The 27463-nt window shown below is 34.3% G+C and overlaps 1 protein-coding gene across 1 annotated transcript; it reads left to right on the top strand.

The window, feature by feature from the left end:
- The first annotated feature begins 1587 nt into the window (after window positions 1–1587).
- On the top strand, window positions 1588–4303 carry LOC127877842 (uncharacterized). Its single transcript, XM_052424122.1, has 3 exons — window positions 1588–2727; window positions 3105–3356; window positions 3696–4303. Exons 1-3 carry the CDS (start codon window positions 1859–1861, stop codon window positions 4138–4140), a joined length of 1566 nt encoding a protein of 521 aa, XP_052280082.1. The 5' UTR covers window positions 1588–1858; the 3' UTR covers window positions 4141–4303.
- Window positions 4304–27463: the final 23160 nt, after the last annotated feature.

The following is a 27463-nucleotide window of genomic DNA, read 5'->3' as shown; positions in this document are numbered from 1 at the left end:
GGGTTCTACTCGGGACAATCTACTATAACTACCAACTTATATTTTAAGACAATGGGAACTTTATCGAAATTGGCTCAATTGGATTCTTAATAACTTTTCATTCGATATGTAAACCAGGTATCTTCCATATTCGAAGCGTTTTTAAAATGTAAATTAGAGTTCCCTTTTGGACTGTGAAGCTAAAGTATCGCTCCACTCTTGAAAAAATGTCTTTAATTCGTTGGTTTACGATGTAAGGTATGTCGCACGTGAAATCAGTTGCATAAAGCATATAATCCAAGCCAATGTTGTCTAAAGTTAACTTCAAATCATGACACCATATATTATTTTTCGTACAGATGAAATTGGTTAAAACATAAATCAGTTCTATAAAAACTTGGTATAATAAAGATTTTTGGTTATTTACAACTTTCATCCAATAACGCAAAGCTCTAATTTATTTATCTCACCTCCTACAAAAATTACCTAATCCGATTGGCTTAGAGCGGTCACGTGCCCATGGAGTATTTTCCATACACCTCGAGTAATTTCCATACCCACCGAGTAATCGAGTAGTCGGTTGAGATATAATCGTAACACCGTTAGTAACTGACTGTGTATGGGATATACACCCTCAGTAATTTAATACCATACGAGGGCTTGTATGGTATGAAATTACTGAGTGTGTATATCTCATACACCGTCAGTTACTAACGGTGTACCAGTAACTTACACCGTTATAAACTGACAGTGTATGGGATATACACCCTCAGTAATTTCATTCTCTCGTATGGTATGATATTACTGAGGGTGTATATCCGATACACCGTCAGTTACTAACGGTGTAACTAATAATATCTCACCTCCTACAAGAATGACCTAATCCGATTGGCTTAGAGCGGTCACGTGCCCATTTTGCATACACCCCGAGTAATTTCCATACTACCCGTGTAATCGAGTAGTCGGTTGAGATATAATTGTTACACCGTTAGTAACTGACGGTGTATGGGATATACATCCTCCGTAATTTAATACCATACTCGAGCTTCGCTCTCGTATGGTATGAAATTACAATGGGTGTATATCCCATACACCGTCAGTTACTAACGGTGTAACTAATAATACAATTGCTAGAGGGAATCAACCAAAATTAACTAAAAAAAGAATAGTTAGAAGTATTGTTTTAGACGAAGAATATTTTTGCAAAATTTGTAATTTAATGTATCACTATCATAGTCATCTTAAGTTCACCAGACTTCAGAACCATACAGTATGGTGCTACTAATGAATCGAATAGAGCTAGTTTGGTTTTGCCATCTAACTTGACACGGCCAAAAATGGACACAAGATGATGATATGTTCATTTAATATGTAATCAGTATTAGACATATTTCTAGTGTAAGGACACAATACACAGATATACTAAACTGTCGACAATTTCAAGGCAGTATTCGTTTTAATGACCACGTGTAGTTAAACCTGCTTTTCCATTTTTCAAATATGTTTTTTTTCGTTTTATTGACATTAATTTTAAGACCCCATTTAGAAGAGTGAAGGTAAACATTGTTAAGTTGGTTCTGAAGGCTTACTGGGTTAGAAGTATATAATACAATTTATTTTATGCTTTCCGGTGGTTTATAGAGAAATATCAGTGAAATAAAAGTGGTATTTCACTGTTTCAAACAGTGAAACATAACAGTGAAAAATATCGTTATTTTTCACTGTTTCAGTTAGATACTGGAACTACTTCCCCAATAACCCCATGGTGAGCCTCAATTGCAATTTTCATTCAAGGGAGACTAGTCTACTTGAACCTGAAACACATATTTACCTCCCTTAAACATAATTATTTCGTCTGCTGCTTAACTCTTTAACAACAATGGATGAATTGGAAAACAATGAAATAAATCTTCTTTTCTCAAATATCTTTGACTTTGATGACTTTTTAAATGAAATGAATGAACGAGATGATGACAGCGCTTCAAAATCACAAGAAATAACATCAGCAGCACCAACAGCAGGAGCAGCAACATCAGCCCCACATCCACTGGTAACAGCATCAACACAGGAAGAAAAAGAACAAAACCCAACATCAACACCAACAAGGAATTTCAGATCTGTAAGTGTGGATAGCTTTCTGCTTGAAAACGAAAATTTAAATACAAAAAAGAAAACCGACAATGACATCAGACTTTTCAAAACTTTCCTAAAAAGTCACAAAAATGAGGCAAGAAATATTGAAAATATACCTCCTCATGAATTGAACCCTCTGGTCTGCGAGTTTTTGTTGGGTGTGACTAAAAAAGATGGATCAGAGTATGAACCCACATCTTTGAGGGCATTTTTAAGCTCAATCGACAGGCATTTAAGGCACATGAACTACAAGCACTCTTTGATAAATGACCCTGAATTTGCCAAAGTAAGGGAAGCATTAAAAAGTAAACAAAAAGCTCTGAAAAAAGAAGGTTATGGAAATAAACCGCATCAAGCCCAGGCATTAACAAATGAACATATTGAAGCTATGTACGCAGCTAAAACTCTGGGAGAATCAAGCCCAAGAGCTCTATTACACTCACTGTTGCTTATATGTACAACCCATTTTGGGATGAGAACCGGCAAGGAAATTCACACCCTATGCTGGGGTGATGTCAGCCTTGGAATCGATTTTGAAACTGGTGAAGAATTCATCACCTTCGACAATGAGCGTCAGACAAAAACCCGTTCTGGTGAAAATCCTAGGGATATAAGGTGATTTTCCTACTTTAATATATTTGTACACAAATCTGAATTGATAATTTTTTATTTATATAAAAACTGGTACTGTTTATAAAATATTTAAATGGAATTTTTCTTTAGTAAAAATAATACAAACATGGAGGATATTTGTTGGTTAAGGTAGAATATCGATTTTATTTCACGAGTGATCATAGAAATTATTATTTTTACGAGTGGCGAAGCCACAATTGAAAATATATATTTTCTATTATCACAAGTGAATTTATAGACCTTTTTTTACAATATAATTCTTATTTGTATTATTAATATACAGTAGACTTCACTTTTGGTGGAATAGTATTTAATTTAAACAAAACATTTAATGCAACACACATTTTAACTATTCATAGGAAAGTCAAGCCACGGGCATATGCAGTTCCCGAACAACCTGACAGAGATCCGGTGCATCTCTACAAGCTATATGCCGACAAACGCCCTGTTGACATGATGACAGAAGACAGCCCCTTCTTCTTAACTCCTGGCAACAAGACACAGCAATGCTGGTTCAGGAAGTCTGCCATGGGAATAAACAAGCTATACAGCATAATGACAGAGATGAAAACAGATGCTGGTATTCAAGAGCCAAGAATCACCCCATACAGGTCAAAACCCGACAAAACCCCATATTATATACACTACTTTCATAACAAGACTAAAATATATAATAAAAATCACTTACCTCCCATTTATTAAATAGGTGTTGTTTGTCCAATTTACATGCTACAACACTCAAAATTTTAATTCATAAAATCTCCTGTACTCGACTAGTACTATTCCTCTACTTTCCGGTTCCATTACATCCAGTACTTGACAGACCACCATGTATTTATTGAAGTGTTTCAAGAGCACACAAAACAATTACAACTTATATCTTATGCAATATGTCATGTGTACCGTTGAATATTGATTTTATTTTTACCATAGAAATAAACTTTTTTCAGTGCAAGAAAGCACTTGATTCAGAAGCTGAATGACGAGAATGTTCCTGCTCATCAAATAATACAGATTTCAGGGCACAGAAATATTAACAGCTTAAATAATTACAGCAGTTTGAACAAGGAACAGTCAAAAAATATTTCAAAAATACTTTCTCATTCAAACCAGTCAGTTGAAAAGCACAACCGCACAGCCACTGCCACTGCGTCAGCCACACCTGCATCTAGTGATTTTCCGATGGCCCGAGGATTTTTTGTCAACTCACATTTCCAGGGCAATGTAACATTTAATTTTCACAACTCTGAATCTTACATGGGCCTTTCCCAGACACAGAACGTAGTCAATCACCAGAGGCAATCTCCATCCCGTACACCGGCGGTAACCGCAGATTCCCCTGTACAGCGACACTACAAGCGAATCCGTCTTATTGCAGAGAGTGACAGTGATTGATATCGAAACCATTTAGCACAAAAACACTGTTGAAATATGTTTGCGTTCCTAGTTTAATCCAGTTATGTGTTATTAATCCAGAAAGTCGTAAAAGTGTTGTTCAACATGGCGAGCACTTTCGTAACTTTGAGATCAGTTGAATACACAAATTACTACGCCAGTATATGCAACACTATTAATTTCATAATAATTTAAATTAAACTATTGTTTGTAATAATATTGAATGTATAAAGTATGAAAAAGATATATGTTGAATAAAACATTGATTTTAATAGTAATACACTTTTTACAGATGTGAACTATTTTATTGTGTAGTAAGTTCTTTGTGCGTTCTAAAAATTGAGGCACCCCACGGGGAAACTTAATGAGGCAAATTCGGAAAATTAACAAAACTACAAAAATAAGCATAAAATAAAAAGAAAATTTGTTGGTTTCGGTAGCATATCGAATTTAATTCACTCGTGATCATAGAAAAAAATATTTTCACTCGTGGCTACGCCACTCGTGAAAATATAAATTTCTATGATCACTCGTGAATTAAATTCGATATGCTACCGAAACCAACAAATATCCTCTATATCATCAGGAAATAACAGCATAAAAACAGATAGCAAATGCAAATAATCATTTGCAAATTTTGAACATTTACACAATCTTTAAAATTATTTGTAAACAAAAACTAATCATGTTAGCGTCACAAGGATAACGTTTATAAATTATTTTACGTCCATAAAACTCGGTTTTCTTTACTTTACATTTTTCGTTAAACCACAATGATTTCTTCACATTTATTTTTGCGCTTATTTCCGCCTGCATGTACAGTTTTACAGTTAAGCTCAAAAGAGATATTGAAAATAGTATTCGATAAAACATCGATACAGTTATCAATATTGTCAATCGTCCGATAGCATTGAATTTGTTATTTCATCGAAAATGTATCTTTAATCTTCTGAAGCATGTTTTAAAAACTCTTTATTATTTTGTTTCTTATCTATTTTTATAAAGATGTGCCCTTGATTTGTTTATGTACATTTATCACAGAGTAAAGTAAATTCAATCGGGCTCTGTGATCAGAAAATTCAGTCAAATTAAGTACATGCATAGTATAATACGCGTGTACATATTGTAGTGAACAATCACTTAGTCAACATTACTTGCACCCACAGAGTTTCTAGTTAAGTCATCAACATATTTGTTAACCAACGTCCTAAGAGACTATGGCGGTGTCATATGTTCGTCGATGTAGCTTAATAATAGTTTTGTTGATTTTGTTCAAGGATTAATGTGGATAAAACGTTTATGAATATTCTTATCGCATAAAAAAAGCATCAAGTTAAGTTTATCTACATCACCACAATCACCACAATTGTGTATGTTGTTACGAAAAAAAAATTTGGTACAAAAAATTTTCGAAAAAAATTTGGGTATGAAAACAAATTTGGGCACGAAAAAATATTTGGGAACAAAAAAATTGGGACTGAAATTTTTTTGGGTACGAACAAAAAATTGGGGATGAAAAAAAAATTGGGTACGAAAAATAAAGTGGGTACGAAAAAAAATTGGGTACGAAAAATTTTAGTTACGGAAAAATAATTGGGGGAACGGGAAAGTAGTACCTGTGGGGAACTTGACCCACACTCGCACATTTTCGGCCCTTTCCGTCAAACATCAGATAAGTTCCTCGAAGGCAATAGTATGAATACACATTTCGGAAGCGGTAATGCGGTCCTACCTACGCGCGACAAGATGTAAGCGAAATATGTACACAAGTCTGTCAGGAATGATTGAATTAACGAAGAAAATCGTGTATTGATGTAAGTTTTTGTAAGAAATGTGCAGAAAATATATTAAACAAGAGCTGTGTTTGTGAAACACAATGCCCCTGCTGCGCAGCTTTGAAGCCATATATTTTACCTTTGACCTTGAAGGATGACCTTGACCTTTCACCACTCAAAATGTGCAGCTCCATGACATACATATGCATGCCGAATATGGAGTTGCTATCTTCAATATTGCAAAATTTGACCTTTGACCTTGACCTTGAAGGATGACATTGACCTTTCACCAATCAATATGTGCAGCTCTATGAGATACGCATGCACGCCAATATTGAAAGGTTATGGCCAATGTTAAAGTTTTCGGACAGACAGACGCTTTATATTTCACATTTGACCTTGAAGGATGACCTTCACCTTCACCTTTCACAACTGAAAATGTGCAGCTCAATGAGATGCACATGTATGCAAAATATCAAGTTGCTGTGTTCAATATTAAAAAAGTTATGGCCATTAAAGTTTTCGGACGGACGGACAGACTGACACACTGACTGACTGACAGTTCAACTGATATAGGCCACCCTACCGGGGGCATAAAAAGCAATGGCGATATTTTTCTCAGCCACATAATTGTTAATAGTTTGATATCACAAAATGAAAGTGAAAGTAGAATTGTCAAAAATGACAACCTGTCAACGTGTTGTTTTTGCTGGCACGAGAGGGCGATTACACTCAATGTGTTCACATTTTGACCATAGGCTTTGTCAATGACCTTTATAGTATGGGTAGCTTTGATATTATTTATTGCTTTCATGTAACTGCATATTGTGTATATGTTTACAATACACAAAGCATAAATAATGATATAAATATACTGATTGAGCTTATAATAATCTGAGAACTATAGCCAGGTCAATTAAGGACTTAAAATACAATTTTGTGTCGTGATTTCATGAAGAAATGACCATGCATGTACTAGATTTCAAATTCAAGGCCCTGGTGTGACACATTGGTAGCATTACCGTTAAACTGTTACAAGGCTCATGAAATTAGTTTTTATTGAACTATCTAAGGAAATCTAAATCAGGCACTGATTTTTCTTGTTTTAATACAGTCATAGATCAGTTGTGGCCTCTGGGTAATGACCAATTTTTGCTTACTTGTCACACCCGTAAAACTTTCCACACGTCTATAATAGCAAATCTGGATTTAGGTGATCTTCAATGGTACATTTAAACTTTAGCTCTGTTACAAGAGTGCTGGTAAAGTCCATTCACATATTTAAATCTAGGCCATGTCAAAATCAAAGTGTTAAAGACAAATGAAAGATGCGTTCATTAATTATTGTCCAGTTGTTTACTACTGCTGTAAGTTTTTATATAATATGACTGATGAACATCATGTGAGACAAAATTCACATTATCATCGTATAACAGGTTTAGCAACCTTTTAGATAACAAAGTATGCTAGTTTTCAATGTCGCTTCTGGGGATCAAACCCGTAGGGCTTTTAGGAAGATTCTGAAATTTTCGATCCCTCGAGAGCAACCAAACCAAAAATTAAGTCAAATAGTGCCGACTCGGTTTTTTGAGTCGGTTCATGAGGGATAATGGAGCTTGATTGGTCATTGTCGGCTCTGGTACTACTTACATGTACCCCGGGTACTCTTAAGTATACTTACATGTACCCTGGGTACTCTAAGTATACTTACATGTACCCCAGGTACGGTAAATAAACGTAATTGTACTCGGTCCATATTAGACTGTACCCGAGTTGTATTCGCGCCCAAAATCCGATGTCGTAAAACGCGCAACCGATTATCTTAAACACACTTCTCTTCAAAAAACACTGCATCAACATGCTTTTTGAGTATGTGTTCCTATAATATAGAGGCCATTCTACAGAAAATTGACATAAATGTGTTATATAATTATTACAAAAAATAGTCGACAACGACTGATTTAGGGTTAAATTTCCCGAGTACATTTTAGCATATTTACCGTGACCGGGATACATGTAAGTATACTTAAGAGTACCCAGGGTAAATGTACGTAGAATCCGAGCCGACAATGAACAATCTAGCGATACTGGATGGTGCAACATCTCTCACGCCCCCTAGCATCGCCTTTAGCAGTATTCAATTCTCAACAGGAAAGTGCTGGAGTCATTGATCCCGAGGGACAAGGAAAACAATTGATTAATGTTCGAAATAAATAATTTGATTAATTACAATTCTATTATTTGAGCCAGGTCACAGGAAAAGCGCAGTCAAATCAGTATCCAATTAAATTATTTGTTATTGTCAGAAAAACGCTTTTAAGCAAACAGCTTTCAAGCGACTGCAGGCTGATCTAGATCCAAACTGGCCACAATCGCCTTAATGTCTCTTTTACTGTGACACAGTTCATTTAACTTTAAAATTATAAAAAAGTACTAACACTAAGAAACAGAACAAACCAGTAAAGAGTTTGAAATCAATGTTGAATTTCAGGACAGCTTGGTGATCTGCTAATCCCCGATGAAATGTTGATATCGGGTATCATAGTCATTCAATAAGTCGCAAAATGCTCGAATACAATTTATAAAGCACAATGTGACTTATATTGATAACTTAAAATACCAGTTTTGCCGTGTCAAGCTGTTATGATCCAGAAAGTCCTTCATTCACATCGAGTATATATCCTTCGAATTCCAACTATTGTAGTCATAAGCGGAGATTTAGTGAATAAATAATTCATATATCCTAAATGACAGCTTCTAAATAGCGAAACAAGCCAATTTATGCAGTAAGAAAGTTTTGAATCGAGACTCTCATTGGGGCGGCCATTGTTGAATGTTGAAACACGAACGACATCTCTGCTAGGAGAATGTTATCAATGACGAGCAATCTCCTACGCAGTGGCGAATGCAAAAGGGAAGTAACTGAAAAATCGAGTTATCTCAATCGGACTGGCTCGGTCTTTTACATAGGTTGCCATTGTGATTTTTTTTAGATGGTTATCATACCTTGGACGATGCTGTTCCAATAACTGACACTTTAAAACCGATATAAAATACGAAATGTTTTATACTCTCACTCAGTGAAGACATTTGCAATCCAATACATTCACTCAAATCGATTTTTTTCACTAACAAAATTCCATATTCTAATGAAAAGCTTACATCATTTTTTTACATGTATATTAAAATTCCATCACGAGACTTAGTTTACATTGTGTTTCGTTTAGAACAAGATATTTAAATCAATAAACTGTGCAGTATTAAATAACCATTAGTAAGTAAAAACCACACATTAAAAATGTAAAGTGTGCTATGATATTTCCAGGCGTTCTTCTTCTTATGCAGATTCTGCGAAATGCGCAACGTAAGAAAAAGCATTGTAAGTGTGCGTGATTTTTTGTCAAAGAAATAAATTAATAGAAAAAAATATTTAATTAAAAGTATTTTTTTTTATAAAATGGAATGAATAACTTTAGTCTTGCCACAACCAATCAGAATTAAAATTTAAATTTTAAAATATTATCAGACATTATATACTAAAATAATGAATTATTGTGAAACCTTGCATTATGTTTTTCATATTGTGTTTTTATCAATACACTTGACACATAGTTTGCTTTCAGGCACCAGAGCACACAGTACATTGATCGACTTACGGCTGAACTAGAAACCGTTAAGAATGTTTGATTACTAGTACATTTAAAGCGTAACTTAACGGCATGCTACGGCTAATATGAATCAAAGTACTGAAAGTACTGGTTTGACGATGCTTTTGAAGAGGATGGATATATAGAAGATATTTGTTGGATTCGGTGGCATATCGATTTTCCCAGAAAAAATGCGAAAAATATCGATATTTTCACTGTTATTTTTCCCTGTTTAAAAAAGTGAAATACCAGTTTATTTCACTGATATTTCTGTATAAATCACCGGAAAGCATAACATAAATAAGCATCCATTTAAGTTAATCTACATCACCGCAATTGTGTAATTTTTATTGCTTGTTATTTATCCGCAGGCCAATAGTTAATGGTTGTGGTGCAATCGTTTTCGTTCTTGGACACTGCATCCTTTCAATCAGTTCAATGAAATTTATTTACCTAAATAAACCTGATATTTGAACTTAAAATTCTTTTGGGAGAAATGGTCCAGACAACTGGATAATAAAGCAACAATATGCTAACCCATTATTTTTCGAGGAACATAATTTAAAATTCCCTTGCTAGCCCCCAATCATTTGATTATATGTTGGGGTATAATAATAATCAAACTTTGTTTTTCTTCTCAAAAGATTGTCGTAGATTACAAATTGATGAATATATCATCCAAGACTACAAGTTTTAGAAAGCCATTTTTTTCATTTATTTTTATTGATAAACAAGGTTTTGTAACAATCTATACTATACATAGATAGCTTTAACAGCACAATGTGGCTCACCTGAAACTGATTTTTTCCTAGTGGTGTTAACTAATTTTTCATGAAGATCTAGAAAAAAAGGCATTGTGAGTATGAACACACTATTTTCGTCTATCCGATCTAGTTGAGTCTTGTTACCAAGATCCTACTTTTATTTATTTGAACATTCTGATCAACTGCCATGAAGATCAGGTAAAAAATGTAAGTTTTAACATGGATTTTAATGATTTTAGTTATTGATCAACTGCTTAGAACCACATGACCCACTTTGGAACGTGACCTGTTAATCACTGAGACTAGACCTTGTGACCTAAATGTTAAATATGCTACTTTCATGCTTGACTTTGAAATCATTTAAAATAATGTTCTAACCAATTTACAAGTGGATCAGAGAGAGAATGTGACCACTAAAGTATTAACAGACCTTTTCTTATATTTGACCTAGTTCCCTAATTTTTGATAAAATATGAAAAAAATGACATAGAGGTGACTAGTTTCATAAGAATCTGGCAAAGAGGTGACACCCAAATTATCTTATGTGTTCACAATAAACTTTGGATAAAATACAACAAAGAGTGATAACAAAAGCTCACCTTGTCACTTCATAACAAGTGAGCAAAATAACCAAAACTATGACATCATATAATTGCTCAGTTACTTCCAATAACAATAAAATGTTACTTTTGAAACAAAATACAATACCTTCCCTTTCTTACTACAGGCTGTTCTAAAACAAGATAGACCTGTATCGCTCACCCAAAACTCATTCTATAGTGTCAAAAACGTGTGTATGATTTGACTTAGTTGTAACCTAGCTTTAGCCTGCCAGGACCAACTTTCATTTTCAGCTTTTGATTTGATTAAGATCATTGTAAGCAATTTTCATGAAAATCAGGAAGATAATGTGACCTGTAGAAAGGTAAAGGAAGTTTTCTTTATTTAACCTAATGACCTAGTTTTTGACAAACTACCAACTTTCAATCTGAAACTTTATTTCATCGGGATAACATTCAATTCTGTCCAATTTTCATGAAGATCTGGAAGAAAATGTGACCTCTGGAGTGTTCACTAACCTTTTCTGTGATTTGGTTTGTTGACCTAGTTTGGACCACATATGACCTACTTTCAAACTTAACCTAGAATTGACAGAGATGAACATTTACCAACATAAGACAAACAAGGGCTGTTTGTAAAACATGCATGCCCCCCATATGGGCTGTCAGTTGTAGTGGTAGCCATTGTGTGAATACATTTTTTGTAACTGTGACCTTGACATTTGACCTAGTAACCTGAAAATCAATAGGGATTATCTGCTAGTCATGATCAATTTACCTATGAAGTTTCATGATCCTATGCCTTGCTTTTCTTGAGTTATCTTCAGGAAACCTTTTTACTGTTATGAGTCACTGTGACCTTGACCTTTGACCAAGTGATATCAAAATCAATAAGGGTTATATACCAGTCATGATCAATGTATCTATTAAGTTTAATGGTCCTAGGCGTAAGCGTTCTTGAGATATCATCTGGATACTATTTTACTGCTTTGAGTCACTTTGACCTTGACCTTTGACCTAGTGACCTAAACATCAATAGGGGTAATCTGCAAGTCATGATCAATGCACCTATGATTTTTCATGATCCTAGACGTAAGCATTCTTGAGTTATCATCCGGAAATCATTAAACTGTTTTATCTCACTGTGACCTTGACCTTTGACCTAATGACCTGAACATCAATAGGGGTCATCTGCGAGTCATGATCAATGTACCTATAAAGTTTCATGATCCTAGGCGTAAGCTTTTTTGTGTTATCATCCGGAAACCATTTTACTGAGTCAAGTCACCGTGACCTTGACCTTTGACCTAGTGACCTATAACTCAATAGGGGTCATCTGCGAGTCATGATCAATGTACCTAAGAAGTTTCATGATCATAGGCGTAAGCATTCTTGACTTATCATTTGGAAACCATTTTTCAAAGTTGAGTCACCGTGACCTTGACCTTTGACATAGTGACCTGAAAATCATTAGAGGTCATCTGCGAGTCATGATCAATTTACCTATATAGTTTCATGATCCTAGTCATAAACGTTCTTGAGTTATCATCCTGAAACCATTTTACTATTTCGGGTCACTGTGACCTTGACCTTTGACATAGTGACCTGAAATTAAATAGGGATCATCTGAGAGTCATGATTAATGTATTTATGAAGTTTCATGATCCTAGGCATAAGCGTTTTTGAGTTATCATCCGGAAACCATTTAACTATTTCGGCTCACCGTGACCTTGACTTTTGACCTAGTGACCTCAAATGGGGTCATAATTTTATGCGAGTCATGATCAATGTATCTATGAAATTTCATGATCCTAGGCATAAGCGTTCTGAGTTACCATCCGGAAACCATTTTACTATTTCGGGTCACCGTGAACTTGACCTTTGACCAAGTGACCTGAAAATCAATAGGGTTTATCTGCGAGTCATGATCAATGAACCTATGAAGTTTCATGATCCTAGGCATAAGCGTTCTTGAGTTATCATCCGGAAACCATTGAACTATTTCGGGTCACCGTGACTTTGACCTCAAAATCAATAGTGGTCATCTGCGAGTCATGATCAATGTACACATGAAGTTTCATGATCCTAGGTATAAGTATTCTTGAGTTTTTATCAGGAAGCCATTTTACTATTTCAGGTCACCGTGACCTTGACGTTTGATATAGTGACCTGAAAATCAATAGTGGTCAACTGCGAGTCATGATCAATCTACATATCAAGTTTCATGATCCTAGGCATAAGCGTTCTTGAGTTATCATCCGGAAACCATTTTACTATTTCGGGTCACTGTGACCTTGACCTTTGACCTAGTGACCTGAAAATTAATAGGAGTCATCTTCGAGTCATGATCAATTTACCTATGAAGTTTCATGATCATAGGCATAAGCGTTCTTGAGTTATCATCCGGAAACCATTTTACTATTTCTTTTTTATGTTAAACGTCGTCAATTATTAATTGTATATAGATTTCTATATAGTTTGAAAAACATTTAGGCAAATATTTCTCATGTAAGATAATATGCAAATAATTAATAAAATATTCCCTTTTAATCAGTATGTTGGTTTATCGGTCAATAACAATATCACTTTGAACATTGAATTATTTAAAAGTTATAACAAACATTAAATGTTCTCCGAACAAATGACTCATAACACAAATAGCAGATTGATAGGAAGATATGAACAAATCAAGGTTGCTAGGTTGCCCGCCTAGAATGGTCCTGTTAGTATGGAAGTACTTGATATATAAATGTATGAGCCTGTCGGTGTTGTAAAGACATAAAATATTTTATGAATGTCTCAAAGTGTAGAATCATTTTGCATTTAGTAAAAGAAAGGCAACATATAACCCTAAGTGGCTGACAAGAACTTGTGGCTTAATACAACTAAAAAGAGGCATTATGATTCTTAAAAATAAAAGTAAACATCATTATTTATGAATTTTCTGATCAAAAGTGTTATTTTTAGTGAATAGGGGAAATACATTTTCAAGAATAAACAATATTATTATAAATGTTTTGGCGAAGTGATAGTATTATCATAGTACAGTTTTGGTCTAAAAATCCCGTAACATTTTTTAAATATCATAACACCTTGTTGCAAAAAAAAATCATGAAAAATAGAATTTTCAGAGTAACCTATTAAAATAAAATAAACAAGGGCTGTTTGTAAAACATGCATGCCTCCCATATGGGCTCTCCGTTGTAGTGACAGCCATTGTATGAATATGTTTTTTGTCAATGTGACCTTGACCTTTGACCTAGTGACCTGAAAATCAATAGGGATCATCTGCGAGTCATGATCAATGTACCTTTGAAGTTTCATGATCCTAGGCCCAAGCGATCTTGAGTTATCATCCGGAAAACCACCTGGTGGACGGAGCGACAGACCAACAGTCCGACCGACATGTGCAAAGCAATAAACCCCCTCTTCTTCGAAGGGGGGCATAAAATGCTTTATATGACCTTAGATATTATTTTTGCAATCATTTTTCATCAATTACAAATGTTTAAAAAAATTATTGTTTCATGCTACTCATGGTACCAGTTTTTTGTCAGAAAATTAATCACATTTTTTAAAATTGCATTACCCCTTGTTGAAAAAAATCATGAAAATATAATTTTCAAAGATATCCTTTAAAACAAAAAGAACATGCCTTCTTAAACCTTAAATATTATTCCTTCAAGCATTTTACATCAATAATTTATGTTTGAAAAAATCATTGGTTCATGCTAAATACTGTTTGATATTCTGTAAATAATGTAACTACACATCCAAGTAGTGAGTCCATCAAACTATTGCAACCGAAACACCTGGTGTGCCAAGGCACCAGCCGAAGTCAAATGCCTTCTGACTTGGTGCATTTTACTATTTATATTTGTATACATTTGTATGTGTTTGAAAAAATGTATAATCTTTAATGACATCTTCTGACCATGCATGTCCTAGATTTCAAAATCCAGGCCCTGGTCTGACACATTGGTAACATTAACGTTAAACTGTTACCAGGCTTCTGAATTTAATTAGCCAGGTCACAGGAAAAGGGCAGTCTAATATGTATCCAATTAAACTATTTGTCATTGTCAGAAACCGCTCTTATGCAAACAGCTTTCAAGCAACTCCAGGCTGAACTGGATCTAAACTGGCCACAATCGCCTCAATGTCTCTTTTACTGGGATATGGTTCATTTACTTTAAAGGGATCTTTTCACGTTTTGGTAAATTGACAAAAATTGAAAAAAGTTGTATCGGATTTGCCAATTTTCATTTTAGTTATGTTATTTTTAGGAAACAGTATTACTGAACATTCACCATGGTCTAATATAGCCATTATATGCATCTTTTAACGATTTAAAAATTATAAAGCGTTGCAACGCGAAACGATTGAATAATTTTGAGAGTTATGTTGTTGTTGTTTAATTGTGTGAAACTACGAAGATTGCTTATACTAGGTATAAAATACGTCAACCATTTATACTTGCCAGAATAGTCGAGCAGGCTAATGCGTTTTTACTCCAGGACTAAGGGGGTCACTGGTTGGAGCCCTGCTGCGGACTACTTTTTTTTAAAGAATTTTATTCTGGATTTTTAACTGCTGGAGCTTTTAATATCCAATGTTTACATTTATCAATATAAAGCATTTAATGACTAACTTCAAAACATGTCAAAATCTGTGAAAAGGCCCCTTTTAACATAATATCTACTCCTATAAATATGAGGTCAATATACATGGACTAAACGGTAAATTACGTCTTATTATTTGGACTGTAATGACATCAACTACTTAAATAGAAAGAAAAAAGAATTCATACTTACCAGTAATTTGAGTAAAGAGTTTGTATTCAATGTTGTATTTCAGAACAGCTTGGTGATATGCAAATCCCATATGACATGTTGATATCGGGCATCATAGCCATTCAATAAGTCGGAAAATGCTTAAACAAAATTTATAAAGCAAAATGTGACTTAAATGTATAACTAACAAAACCAGTATCATCAGTATGCCAGTTTTGCCTTGTCAAACTGACGAGATCCAGAAAGTGCTTCATTCACATTGAATATATCCTTCGAATTCCATTAATTGTTGCATTACTAAATAGCGAAACAAGCCGATTTAAGCTGTAAGCAAGTTTTGACACGAGTGTTATCAAGTCTCTCATGGGCGAAGCCAAGGAAAGTGATCCATTCGCATCGAATATATCCTTCGAATTCCATCCTTTGTTGTCATTAGCGGAGATTTAGTGAATAAATAATTCATATATCATAAATGACAGCTTCTAAATAGCAAAACAAGCCAATTTATGCAGTAAGAAAGTTTTGACTCGAGACTCTCATGGGGGCAGCCATTGTTAAATGTTGAAACACGAACGACATCTCTGCTAGGAGAATGTAATCAATGACGAGCAATCTCCTACGCAGTGGCGAATGCAAAAGGGAAGTAACTGAAAAATCGAGTTATCTCAATTCGACTGGCTCGGTCTTTTACATAGGTCGCCATTGTGAGAAATTTTTCTACTGGCCACAATCGCCTTAATGTCTCTTTTACTGTGACACAGTTCATTTAACTTTAAAAGGATAAAAAGTACTAACACTAAGAAAGAGTACTAACCAGTAAAGAGTTTGAAATCAATGTTTAATCTCAGGAGTCAGGACAGCTTGATGATCTGCAAATCCCCGATGAAATGTTGATATCGGGTATCATAGTCATTCAATAAGTCGCAAAATGCTCGAATACAATTTATAAAGCACAATGTGACTTATATTGATACCTAAAAATACCAGTAATCAGTATGCCAGTTTTGCCGTGTCAAGCTGTTACGATCCAGAAAGTCCTTCATTTACATCGAGTATATATCCTTCGAATTCCAACTATTGTTGTCATAAGCGGAAATTTAGTGAATAAATAATTCATATATCCTAAATGACAGCTTCTAAATAGCGAAACAAGCCAATGTATGCAGTAAGAAAGTTTTGAATCGAGACTCTCGTTAAGGCGGCCATTGTTGAATATTGAAACACGAACGACAACTCCGCTAGGAGAATGTTATCAATGCTTCTACGCAGAGGCGTATGCAAAAGGGAAGTAACTGAAAAATCGAGTTAGCTCAATCGGACTGGCTCGGTCTTTTACATAGGCCGCCATTGTGAGAATTTTTTCTACTGGTTATGAAACATTGGACGACGCTGTTCCAGCATCGTCAAAAATGTTTTCAAATGTTTATTTTTCTTATTTTACATGCGCTTAGATATTTACTTAGAACAAATGAAATAAAATAATTGCATCGCCAACGTTGATAGGATTTTAAATATGAATGCACTTTAAAGATATTTATAAGTATATTTGATTGATTAAAAGGTACAAGCTGTGCACAACATTAAAGATAACACTTCCGTAACAATAGGGTTTTATTCGTCGAAACACGCACATTTTTAAAAGATCATCCTGATACTAGCAGCTTTTAATATCAATTGACCACACTATGAATTAAAGTGGCTTTTTCACAGATTTTGGCATAATTTTAAGTTTGTCACTAAATGCTTTATATTGATAAATATAAACATTGGAACTTAAAAGCTCCAGTTAAAAATCAAGAATAAAATTTAAAAAAGAAAAAAAAAGTAACCGTTACCAGGGCTCAAACCAGTGACCCCCGGAGTCCTGGAGTTAGTCTGAAGTAAAAACGCATAAGCCCTCTCGGCTATTCCGCCGAGTATACACAGGTTAAGTATTTTTTACCTTATAAAAGCAATCTTCGTAGTTTCGTAAATTCAAACGACAACAACAGAACTCTCCAAATTATTCAATCGTTTCGCGTTGCAACGCTTTATAATTTTTAGGTTTTCAAATCGTCAAAAGATACATATAATATTGGACTATGGTAAATGTTCAGTAATACTGTTTCCTCACAAATATCATAACTAAAACGAAAATTTGCGAATCTGAAACAACTTTTTTCAATTTTGTCAATTTACCAAACCGTGAAAAGATCCCTTTAAAACAATTCGTATTCAATGAATTGTATGCTTGAAAAGTTATAACACGGCCATTAATCACGCGCGCTACGTCTTTTTTGAGATGCATTAATAAATGGGCCAATGCAACAACTCACTCTGTAAATGTTCAAGAAGCAAAAGGTACTTGGTTCACGACTTGCAACATGTTCCATTAATATGAATACATTATTCATACTAATATACTTACATCTCTATTGAGTATTAATGTATAGTTAAATTTTAGTTTTGCGCTAGGCTTATTTTCAAAGTTCATATAATATATTGATATTTTTGCCACTTTCAGTCATAATATTTATGATTATAGGTACATGCCATTAAAAATTAATTGTTTTGATTCGTTGGATAGTATAATTTATCACATATACTTCAAGAACTCTCTTCCAATTACTGTATACATGTACATTATAAAATTACAAACAAAGTTCGTTGTAATGCAACACAAACACATATGTTTCGTTTTATTTTTTTAGGAGGTGTCTTTCAATAAAAAATGAAGAACTTCTGAGCCTTAAAGATGAAAAGAAAGCAATAGAGTTCGTAATATGTGTAAATGATGATAGGTTTAATATGCGCTTTTCGATAGAAAAACAACAACGCAATAACAATCTGTTAATTGCAGATAAAACGTCCGTTATATTAAAGTGATATTATGGGCATTTTTTACTGCTGCATTGAGCTGAAAAGAATTAACAGGTCCAAAGAGTTAGTTAAAATGTGGTTACTGACCAATTATCTGCAACTCATCTTGCTACCAATTGTTTATTTAAACATATTTAATTTTCGATATTTAACATGACTCACCCAGTTCCCTAAGCCATAATGATCCGTAAAACAAAATTGTGTCTTTGTGTCGTATGAACGAATCTGCACTAAAACCAAATTTAGGTTCACATCGAACATGCATAAACAGTTGTCAACTAAAGTACGGTTGATATTCAAATGCATTATTTTTCTCTTTTCGGAATATTGTTTTAGTATGTTGATGCTGCATTAATAAATATACGTGTATATGAAGTGAAAACACCAACAATAAACAACGGTTGCGATAGACACCTATAAACTGTTAGATGCCCATAATATAACTTTAATGCTTATAATAAGACACGTCAGTTTTTTTTATAGTCCATTGCCATTGTCATGGTCTTCTTTTGTCTTGAATTCTAAATATAATTGTAACAAAAATGAAAAATTGCGAAAAACTTGACTTTGGTAGATTCACGTTATTCCAAAATAAAGTGTACATTTAATGGTTTCCAACTGCATTTATCAACTGATTGTGTTTACAGGAGCGAGATTACAACGTTGAAACCTATAAGCGAATTGCAAAAAAAGTATGTTATAACACTGTTAACTTGTTATTATATACATTTATGAGTAAACCATTATAAGCTAGACTTTAAAGTGGTGCAACTTTATTGAGATTAACAAAATCTTTATAAGCTTGACTGAAGAATAAGCAATCGATTTAGACACCCTTTATCGACAAAGACCAAACACAAACAGGACCAATATTACTTATGTCAGATCGTAAGCAATAGTAAAGATAGTGTCATAACACATCTGTTGGCAATTGACACATAACATTGGATTACTTTAAGAAAAAAAACATTTTGAATATAATGCATTTATTTGTTGATCCATTATTTAACGACTCAGTATTTTTTTTATTTCTACCAAGAAAAATAGTATGTTGCAGGACAACATTTGTCGCTATTACGGTTCATGTACCCACCCGTTTACATATGTCTTAATTGGTTTTGTGAACAATGTACTTGTTCAATGCAAGCACTTTAATGATGTATCTATTCTTTTTAGAGAAATAGACGCATTGAAAAGAGAAATCGAAGATTTACAAAAGTATGTTAACATTCAACATGCGACACTTCTACATTAACTGCTACTACTAAAACACTATAACTACCTCTGCTACAAGTACTGATAATTCTTTATTTATAGCGCCTACTACTATTACTACTACTACTACTACTTCAACTACTATAACTTCTTCTACTACTACTACTTCTACTACTACTGTTACTACTTCTACTACTTCTACTACTACTACTACTACTACTACTACTACTACTACTACTACTACTACTACTACTACTACTACTACTACTACTACTACTACTACTACTACTACTTCTACTACTACTATTACTACTACTACTACGACTACTACAACTACTACTACTACTACTACTACTACTACTACTACTACTACTACTACTACTACTACTACTTACTGCTACTACTACTACTACTTCTACTACTACTATTACTACTACTACTACTACTACTACTACTACTACTACTACTACTACTACTACTACTACTACTACTACTACTACTACTACTACTACTACTACTACTACTACTACTACTATTACTTCTACTACTACTACTACTTGTACTACTACTACTACTACTACTACTTCTACTACTACTACTACTACTACTACTACTTCTACTTCTACTACTACTACTACTACTACTTCTACTACTACTACTACTTCTACTACCAAAGAACGTCTAACACAAAAATTGGAAGAATATTTAAAAATGAAGATTGACCAAAAGGAAGAGTAAGCATAATTAAAGTGAAGCGCTAATTGATATTTAAACGGGAACCTTGATCATGATACAGACTGAAATCAGTGCCTTAATTTTAGAACAATCAATTCACTTCGGAGAGAGAAAGCTATTGACAAAACGGCGCCCCCTGGCCGAGACAAGGCTGGTGTTCTTAAACAGCAACTCAATGAGGCTTATCAAGAAATTGAGAAACTGAAAAGTTGGTACATTTCCAACGTTGAAACAATACATGTTAGAACGTTTAAGCCGTTTTTTACATTTTATTTTAAATAAGTTATATTTTGAGCATCTCATGCGTGATCGCTTAACTTGCAACCGGTCGTTATATTTTGTTTATTTTTTTTATGGAATATATATTGAACGTGTAATTTTCAGGATAAGCAAAATGATTTCGGAGGAATTATCAATCAACACTCCACATATCGCAGACCTTAGTGACGAGACCCGACCCACAAAACTAGCCAAAATGTACGAGGAAATCTATGACAACGAATGGACAGACGCGTGGGAGGAACTGACAAAGTCTAATGCAAAAAAGAATGTCGTTATTGCGGAATTGCTCATGATACTGCAGGTGAGTAATACTTTCTTGAAAACGGAATGGCTCTCAATCTACAATACAATCTGTGAAGCGTTAACCGTAGTGTATGGTACATACATTCTTTTAAATGTGCAGGAAAAATAATTGGAATTTCAGGATACGGCCATGTTTTGCGGCATCGTAGCTGATCGATATATTGATAGTTTACAGAAATCCGCTTCGAGATTGCAAGAGAAATCATCGACGAAGGTAAAAACGTACTCTACATATAGATAAGGGCTAGATATATTATGCTACGCTAAACGAATGTATACGGTGCTATGCTGTTTTTTGTTCACTTGTATATTCATTTAAGAAATAGTTAATGAAAAGACTCACATAAGCTTGTATTATTTCAGTCATTTGCGTTAAACTTATTATTCTAATGTTCTTAATAAATCACGACGCTTTACGTTTTTGAATTATAATAATTATAATTGTATTGTAGTACTTTTTTGTTACAAGTACTTTGCCTCTTCTGACGTACAACTGATTCTTAATTCAAGTCTTTAAATCGTATCTGTCCATAACAGTCATTGACTGGCAATACATCATAAGATTTATCCTTTCTTGTTATTTTTTTTTAATTCGTTGAAATGTTTGTTTAAAATAATATACTACAGAATCAGTTCAAAACGGTGCATTTGCTGAAACAACTTAGAAAAAGCTACGCACCGTCATTAGCTGCAAAAGTATTCTCGGTAATCGAATAATAACGGTTTGTATTTAACCTGTCAAAGGGTAATATTTTTACCAGGTTAACAAGCATATTATCAGGCGCCTTTATTACTTTATATACAGATGTATCTGATTTCGATAAAAGAGTATCATTGAAAATTTGAATGTCTAATGCTTATTTTCTGAAATGATTATTAGCCATACTTAAATTTCAGCTTTATGTGGAAGAGAAGAAATTAACCTTCGATAAAACACAAAAAGTGGAAACGTATACAAAAAGCTGTATAGGGCTGTGCTGACTGATGAGCGTCCAAGACCCTCCATGTGTATTTGATGCGGTTAAAACACCAGCACCATTTGATAAAGATCGGCACATATCGTACACGAAATGGGGGACCAAAATGGAGTACGTTGTGTTGCCAACAATGCTTCTCTATGAAGAAGGTCCAATACTTATGAAAGGAGTTGCTCAAGGCATATAAACGTTAGTGAACAGGCTACAAACACGTTAAAAAATGTTTAATAATTCTGTCCAAATTATTGTTGCCGCTATTTGAGATTATATGCACGTGCTTTTGTTCATAAAAATCATTGTGTTGTGGATGTTGCTGCATAAGTTAATTAGCTTTTGGAAGACGACTGAGACATTGATGATGCGATGCACAAAGAAACGGCTTCTTGTTGTACGGTAACCATACACGAAAAGCCCCTCTTTCAAAGCAATTTACAGCTCAGGTCACTCTGTATAGTCCAGTTCGGTTCTACTGTATCTGTATAACCGATAAGCATCCCTGTCGAACTCTTCCCCAGTCTGCCGTACTGTTTCATCCAGACAGATGTGTGGTGTTTGATTGATCATGAACCAGCTCAGCTCAGAACATCGGTCCATAAAGGGGGTTAACTTCTTAAACGTCTTGCTATCCTTGAAATAATCCTTACGCGATTTATGCATATGATTCAGAAAATATATACGCGATTATGCTGCAAAACAGCATGGTAATAAAAAATATGCATACAATAAAGTACATTTTGAATTTCTTTAAGTTGGGTTAATTCTTATGATTGAATGTCATTTTCTCTACCGCCGTAATAACATTATATATTTTTTTTAATGTTTAAGTGTGTGCTGATAAATTGCATAAAATCTGTAATCGGGTTAATGATGTTGAAATGGAATTTCTAAGTTTTAGCTACTGCCTCTTTTGCTATAATTTTCTACAAATTTATTTTCTACCATCTTTATTGTCGTTTCATTTGTGGAGTAATTGTCAACATCCAACGTAATCAACCACAATCTTTTGTTGAGATTTACAATGCATATTTCGAAATCAATAATTTTATTCCATGTATATGCAATACAAGTCTTATAGGAAAAAGTTCGGATGTTCTGGAAAAGGGGAAAGACGAAAGACATGTTTTTAACATCAGTTCTGATGACTGTCATTGATAATGACATTAAAGGCCTCATTTTGTATTAACAGTCATGGCTCTATTCCACTACGAAAACAAGCCCACGATTCGCTACGATTTCCCACATTTATTGAATCGGGAAGACTCGTGACAGTCTGCGATTCAGTTACGACATTGGTACGATTGAGTTACGACGAATCGTGGGGCTCGGTTGAAGTCTTGCGAATAGAGTCGCGACTTCACTTCAATGTGTAAGAATCTGCTGCGACTGTACTACGAACGATGCAGATCGGTCACGACTTAGCTAGGACCTCACCGAACGCACCAATGAATTCGGCGCCAATATCTACTGATATTGATTCTAACACGGCACGCGACTTGTTTTCTACAGACAAAGAAGGAAATAAAGTGTGGGTTATTCTGCAATAAATTATGGGCGGAGCTTAATGTTTCGAAAATAGTTCCGAATAAATAAAGAAAATATTGCTGTAAAATGCACGTGCTTAAATCCCACTCTTAAAGAAATGTAAAAAAATGTAGAACGTATATAAATGTAATGAAACAACAAATTGTATATTTGGTGATAAGTGGCATGACCACGCCTGCTAAGAATTTGTTTGTTAAGAAACGTCATTAAGAAAACATTTATAGCATATCAGCTTTTCAGAAGAATTAACACATGTGACGTCATTAAGTTTCTATGAGTGTTGTTCTCAATGAAAGTGACGTAATTTGCAAAATATTTATGAATGAAAACGACGTCAAATGTTTGAATATTTCAATATGGTCACTAAATAGTGAACTTTGCACTAAGAAGGGCGGAGTATTGAAAAATATAGTTCACGTCCAAAAGCTTGAAGCAACTCAATCAGAATTGTGTAAGAATAGAAATAATATTTTTCTATGATGGCTTATTGTCGAATAACCCACAGTAAGGAGTAAAGATTCGTGTTATCAAAGCACTCGTGCTCCGCATTCGTGATTTAATTCCTACGCATCTATACTCCTTACTGTGGGTTTTCGACAACAAAACATGATGGAAAAATATTATTTCTTTATCGTTCTTTACAAAATCGTAACTGTTTCGTAACTAAATCGCGAGAATCTTAGCGGGCTCGCAATTCTATCGGGGTGAACTGTTGAGAGTCTTGACAAAGTCGTAAATGATTCGTAGACATATCACGTGATCACCGATTCCCCGATTGAGTCACGAATTACCTAAGCTTCCATTACAAGAATGCACTACGACACTGTTACGAGTCAACTGCGATTTAATTCAGTCTTGGAGGTCTTGGTCAAATTTTAAACACGTTTAAAAACTGGCCGCGATTTTTTGGGAGCTCATGACTCGCCCGCGACTAGCTACGAATGAGTTAGGACCTTCGCCGATTGTGTTACGAATGTCCCCGACCTCAAAATATTGGAAATCGGGACAAATCGTGGGGAATCGGGTCGTAGTGGAATACCCCTATTTCCCTATTACAGTTACTGACTTTTAGATACTTTTTACTAGGCTCTCGATAATTGTTGCATCGTCACTATGTTTTACATTTGTTTTACTCATTTTATCGGTAGTCGTTGCGTTTAGGCTACAGTTATAGGTAAAATAATCGTATATTGTGCCATAAGGCAACCAGAGTATGAAGTGAACAACTATGTGATTAGATCTGCGTACGGACCAATACTTTGTGAGCATCTTACACACAATATCGGACAGTTTATCTCACAGTTAAGTAAACCCTACAGGATATACCTCTCGTTCATGCGTTACATAGAAAATACATTATCCAGTTTATATGCATAATAATTGGATTTGTCACCTTGTATGAGCCTTTAATCAATACATCGATGAGCATAATTTACTTTTAAAATACCGAAGTGCGAATGTTTGTTGCCCTATGTTTTATTTCAACCATTAGCGTCGGTCTGTTCTGGTCTAGACGTGCAACCGTCTTATGTACATGTAACCTAGTTAGACATTAATCGTGTAAACTAAAACGGACATCTCGACAGAAGGGGACGGTATATTTATCATAATAAATAGTTCTTATCATCAGTTATTAATGAATATATAAATAAGACGCAGCATTGCACGTGCTTTTATCGAAACTATCATTATCCTATGAAGTAACATTGTATGTAAATACTTGGATCAATTCCGCAGATAAATAATTTCCGCATCGTAATTTACTCGTCAAGTCATATATTTAAAACAGTAATTTCTGTTATTGGCCTCAATTCTTAAACACAAACATACACCAAAGATAATCAAAACGGTCATAATGAGATGTACAAATAATAGTAATACTAGTAGCATATTGTAAGATTAATCGTCGTTGGTCTCCCACAGTTGTTTTAAAAACACTTTGGTTTGCCTGCAAGGTGAAACATTCTTCACTAGCTAGTTCGTTTTTTGCATGTCTTAATTCTATGAAAACAAGACAAAGTGTCTGGAGTTTTATAATTCCTATTTGATACTAATATAAAATATTCTCGTTGAATCTAAATATTGGGTAACGTAACTGCTATCATATGGTTGACCGTTAAACAGTTTGTACAATGCATATAAACATTAGACGCAGCAATAACAAAGAATACAACCTTATTTAAATAAGTTGTATTTGCCATTGTTAAAAAAATCAGTTCAAATGCAATCATATATCATAACTTGAAAAATTGAAATAATATTAATTAACCTCGAATGCCTCTAAGCTACATGCATTCGTTCAGGCTGTTTCGACTGCCATGTCGTGGTGAGGTTTTGGGTGTGTGTAATGCATTATGCAATCTCGGTGTACCCCTCTTATTGAATCGATCTAGAAAATGCAATAGTAAAATACACCTTACTTTATTCTATTTACTATAAATAAAACATAACATAAAATGTAATTGTATTTGGACATTTACGACTTCAATGTTATGGGTATATTTTAAAGGGATCTTTTCACGCTTTGGTAAATTGACAAAATTGAAAAAAGTTGATTCAGATTCGCAAATTTTCGTTTTAGTTATGATATTTGTGATGAAACAGTAATACTGAACATTTACCATGGTCTAATATAGCCATTATATGCATCTTTTGACGATTTTAAAACCTAAAAATTATAAAGCGTTGCAACGCGAAACGATTGAATAATTTGGAGAGTTCTGTTTTTGTCGTTAAATTTTGTGAAACTACGAAGATTGCTTATATAAGGTATAAAATACGTCAAGCAAGCGTACTCGGCGGAATAGCTCAGTAGGCTAAAGCGTTTTTACTTCAGGACTCTGGCAGGACTCCAGGGGTCACTGGTTCGAAACCTGGTCCGGGCAATGTTCTTTTCCTTTTCTTAATTTTATTCTTGATTTTTTACTGGAGCTTTTACGATCCAATGTTTACATTTATCGATATAAAGCATTTAATGAATAAGTTAAAAAATGCCAAAATCTGTGAAAAGGCACCTTTAAGAGTAACCCATTTAAAAAGATAGAGTTCCGATTAAACAAGTGACATTATTTATAATATTGGAAAAAATTCTGCTTGCAATATGCTTTGAATCGAAGTCTCTCTTTTACCCATCTTTGTCGAAATAATAAAAACTTGATTAAATGAGCTTTCAAACAGACTTATGATAAACGACTAAGAGCATAATTGTTTTTTCTTATGATAGCAGCGTATTAAATTTGAAATTATAGAAAATTATATTTTCATTTCGTTTTTTGTTCGGTACCTTGTCTTTTGAACTGTATTCATTTTTGTTTTATTATCCCCCGCCATAGGCGGAGGGATATTGTTTTGGCGTTGTCCGTTCTTCCGTCCGTCCGTCCGTCTTTCCGTCCGTCTTTCCGTCCGTCCGTCCGTCCGGCACTTTATGTCCGTAGCCATATCTTGGAAGTGCTTTGGCGGATTTCATTGAAACTTGGTAGGAGTATATATATGGATAAGAGGATGATGCACGCCAAATGGCAATGTACACCATCCTTTAATAACAGAGTTATGGCCCTTTGTATTTTGAAAAAATGCTTTTTTAAGTGTCAAATATAACACTTTTTGTGTCCAGAAGCATATTGGCGGGGGATATCAATTCAACGAATTTGCTTGTTTAATACCGTTTTCTCTGTTATGATTTATACTAATATCATAATATGCTCGCTTAAACGTAAAACATCTAATTCCATACTTTGTAAGTTACTTCATAATTCACTGTTGTTACGCTTTTATACGCCAGCACATCACATTTCATTAAATGCCTCCTTATAAACTATAAAGTGTGAATTCTTCAGTGGGATCATGGAGTATGAAGTCACCACAGGTCTTT

Source organism: Dreissena polymorpha, chromosome 4 (assembly GCF_020536995.1).
Source record: "Dreissena polymorpha isolate Duluth1 chromosome 4, UMN_Dpol_1.0, whole genome shotgun sequence".
NCBI lineage: Eukaryota > Metazoa > Mollusca > Bivalvia > Myida > Dreissenidae > Dreissena > Dreissena polymorpha.
The sequence above is the reverse complement of the archived record's forward strand: the minus strand, read 5'-3'. Positions and strand labels throughout refer to the sequence as shown.

Excerpts from the sequence above, each read along its gene's own strand:
- LOC127877842 (XM_052424122.1), top strand. The coding sequence starts at position 1,859 with ATGGATGAATTGGAAAACAATGAAATAAATCTTCTTTTCTCAAATATC. Across the intron at positions 2,728-3,104 it reads GAAAATCCTAGGGATATAAG|GAAAGTCAAGCCACGGGCAT; the intron begins GTGATTTTCCTA and ends AACTATTCATAG. Across the intron at positions 3,357-3,695 it reads CCAAGAATCACCCCATACAG|TGCAAGAAAGCACTTGATTC; the intron begins GTCAAAACCCGA and ends AACTTTTTTCAG.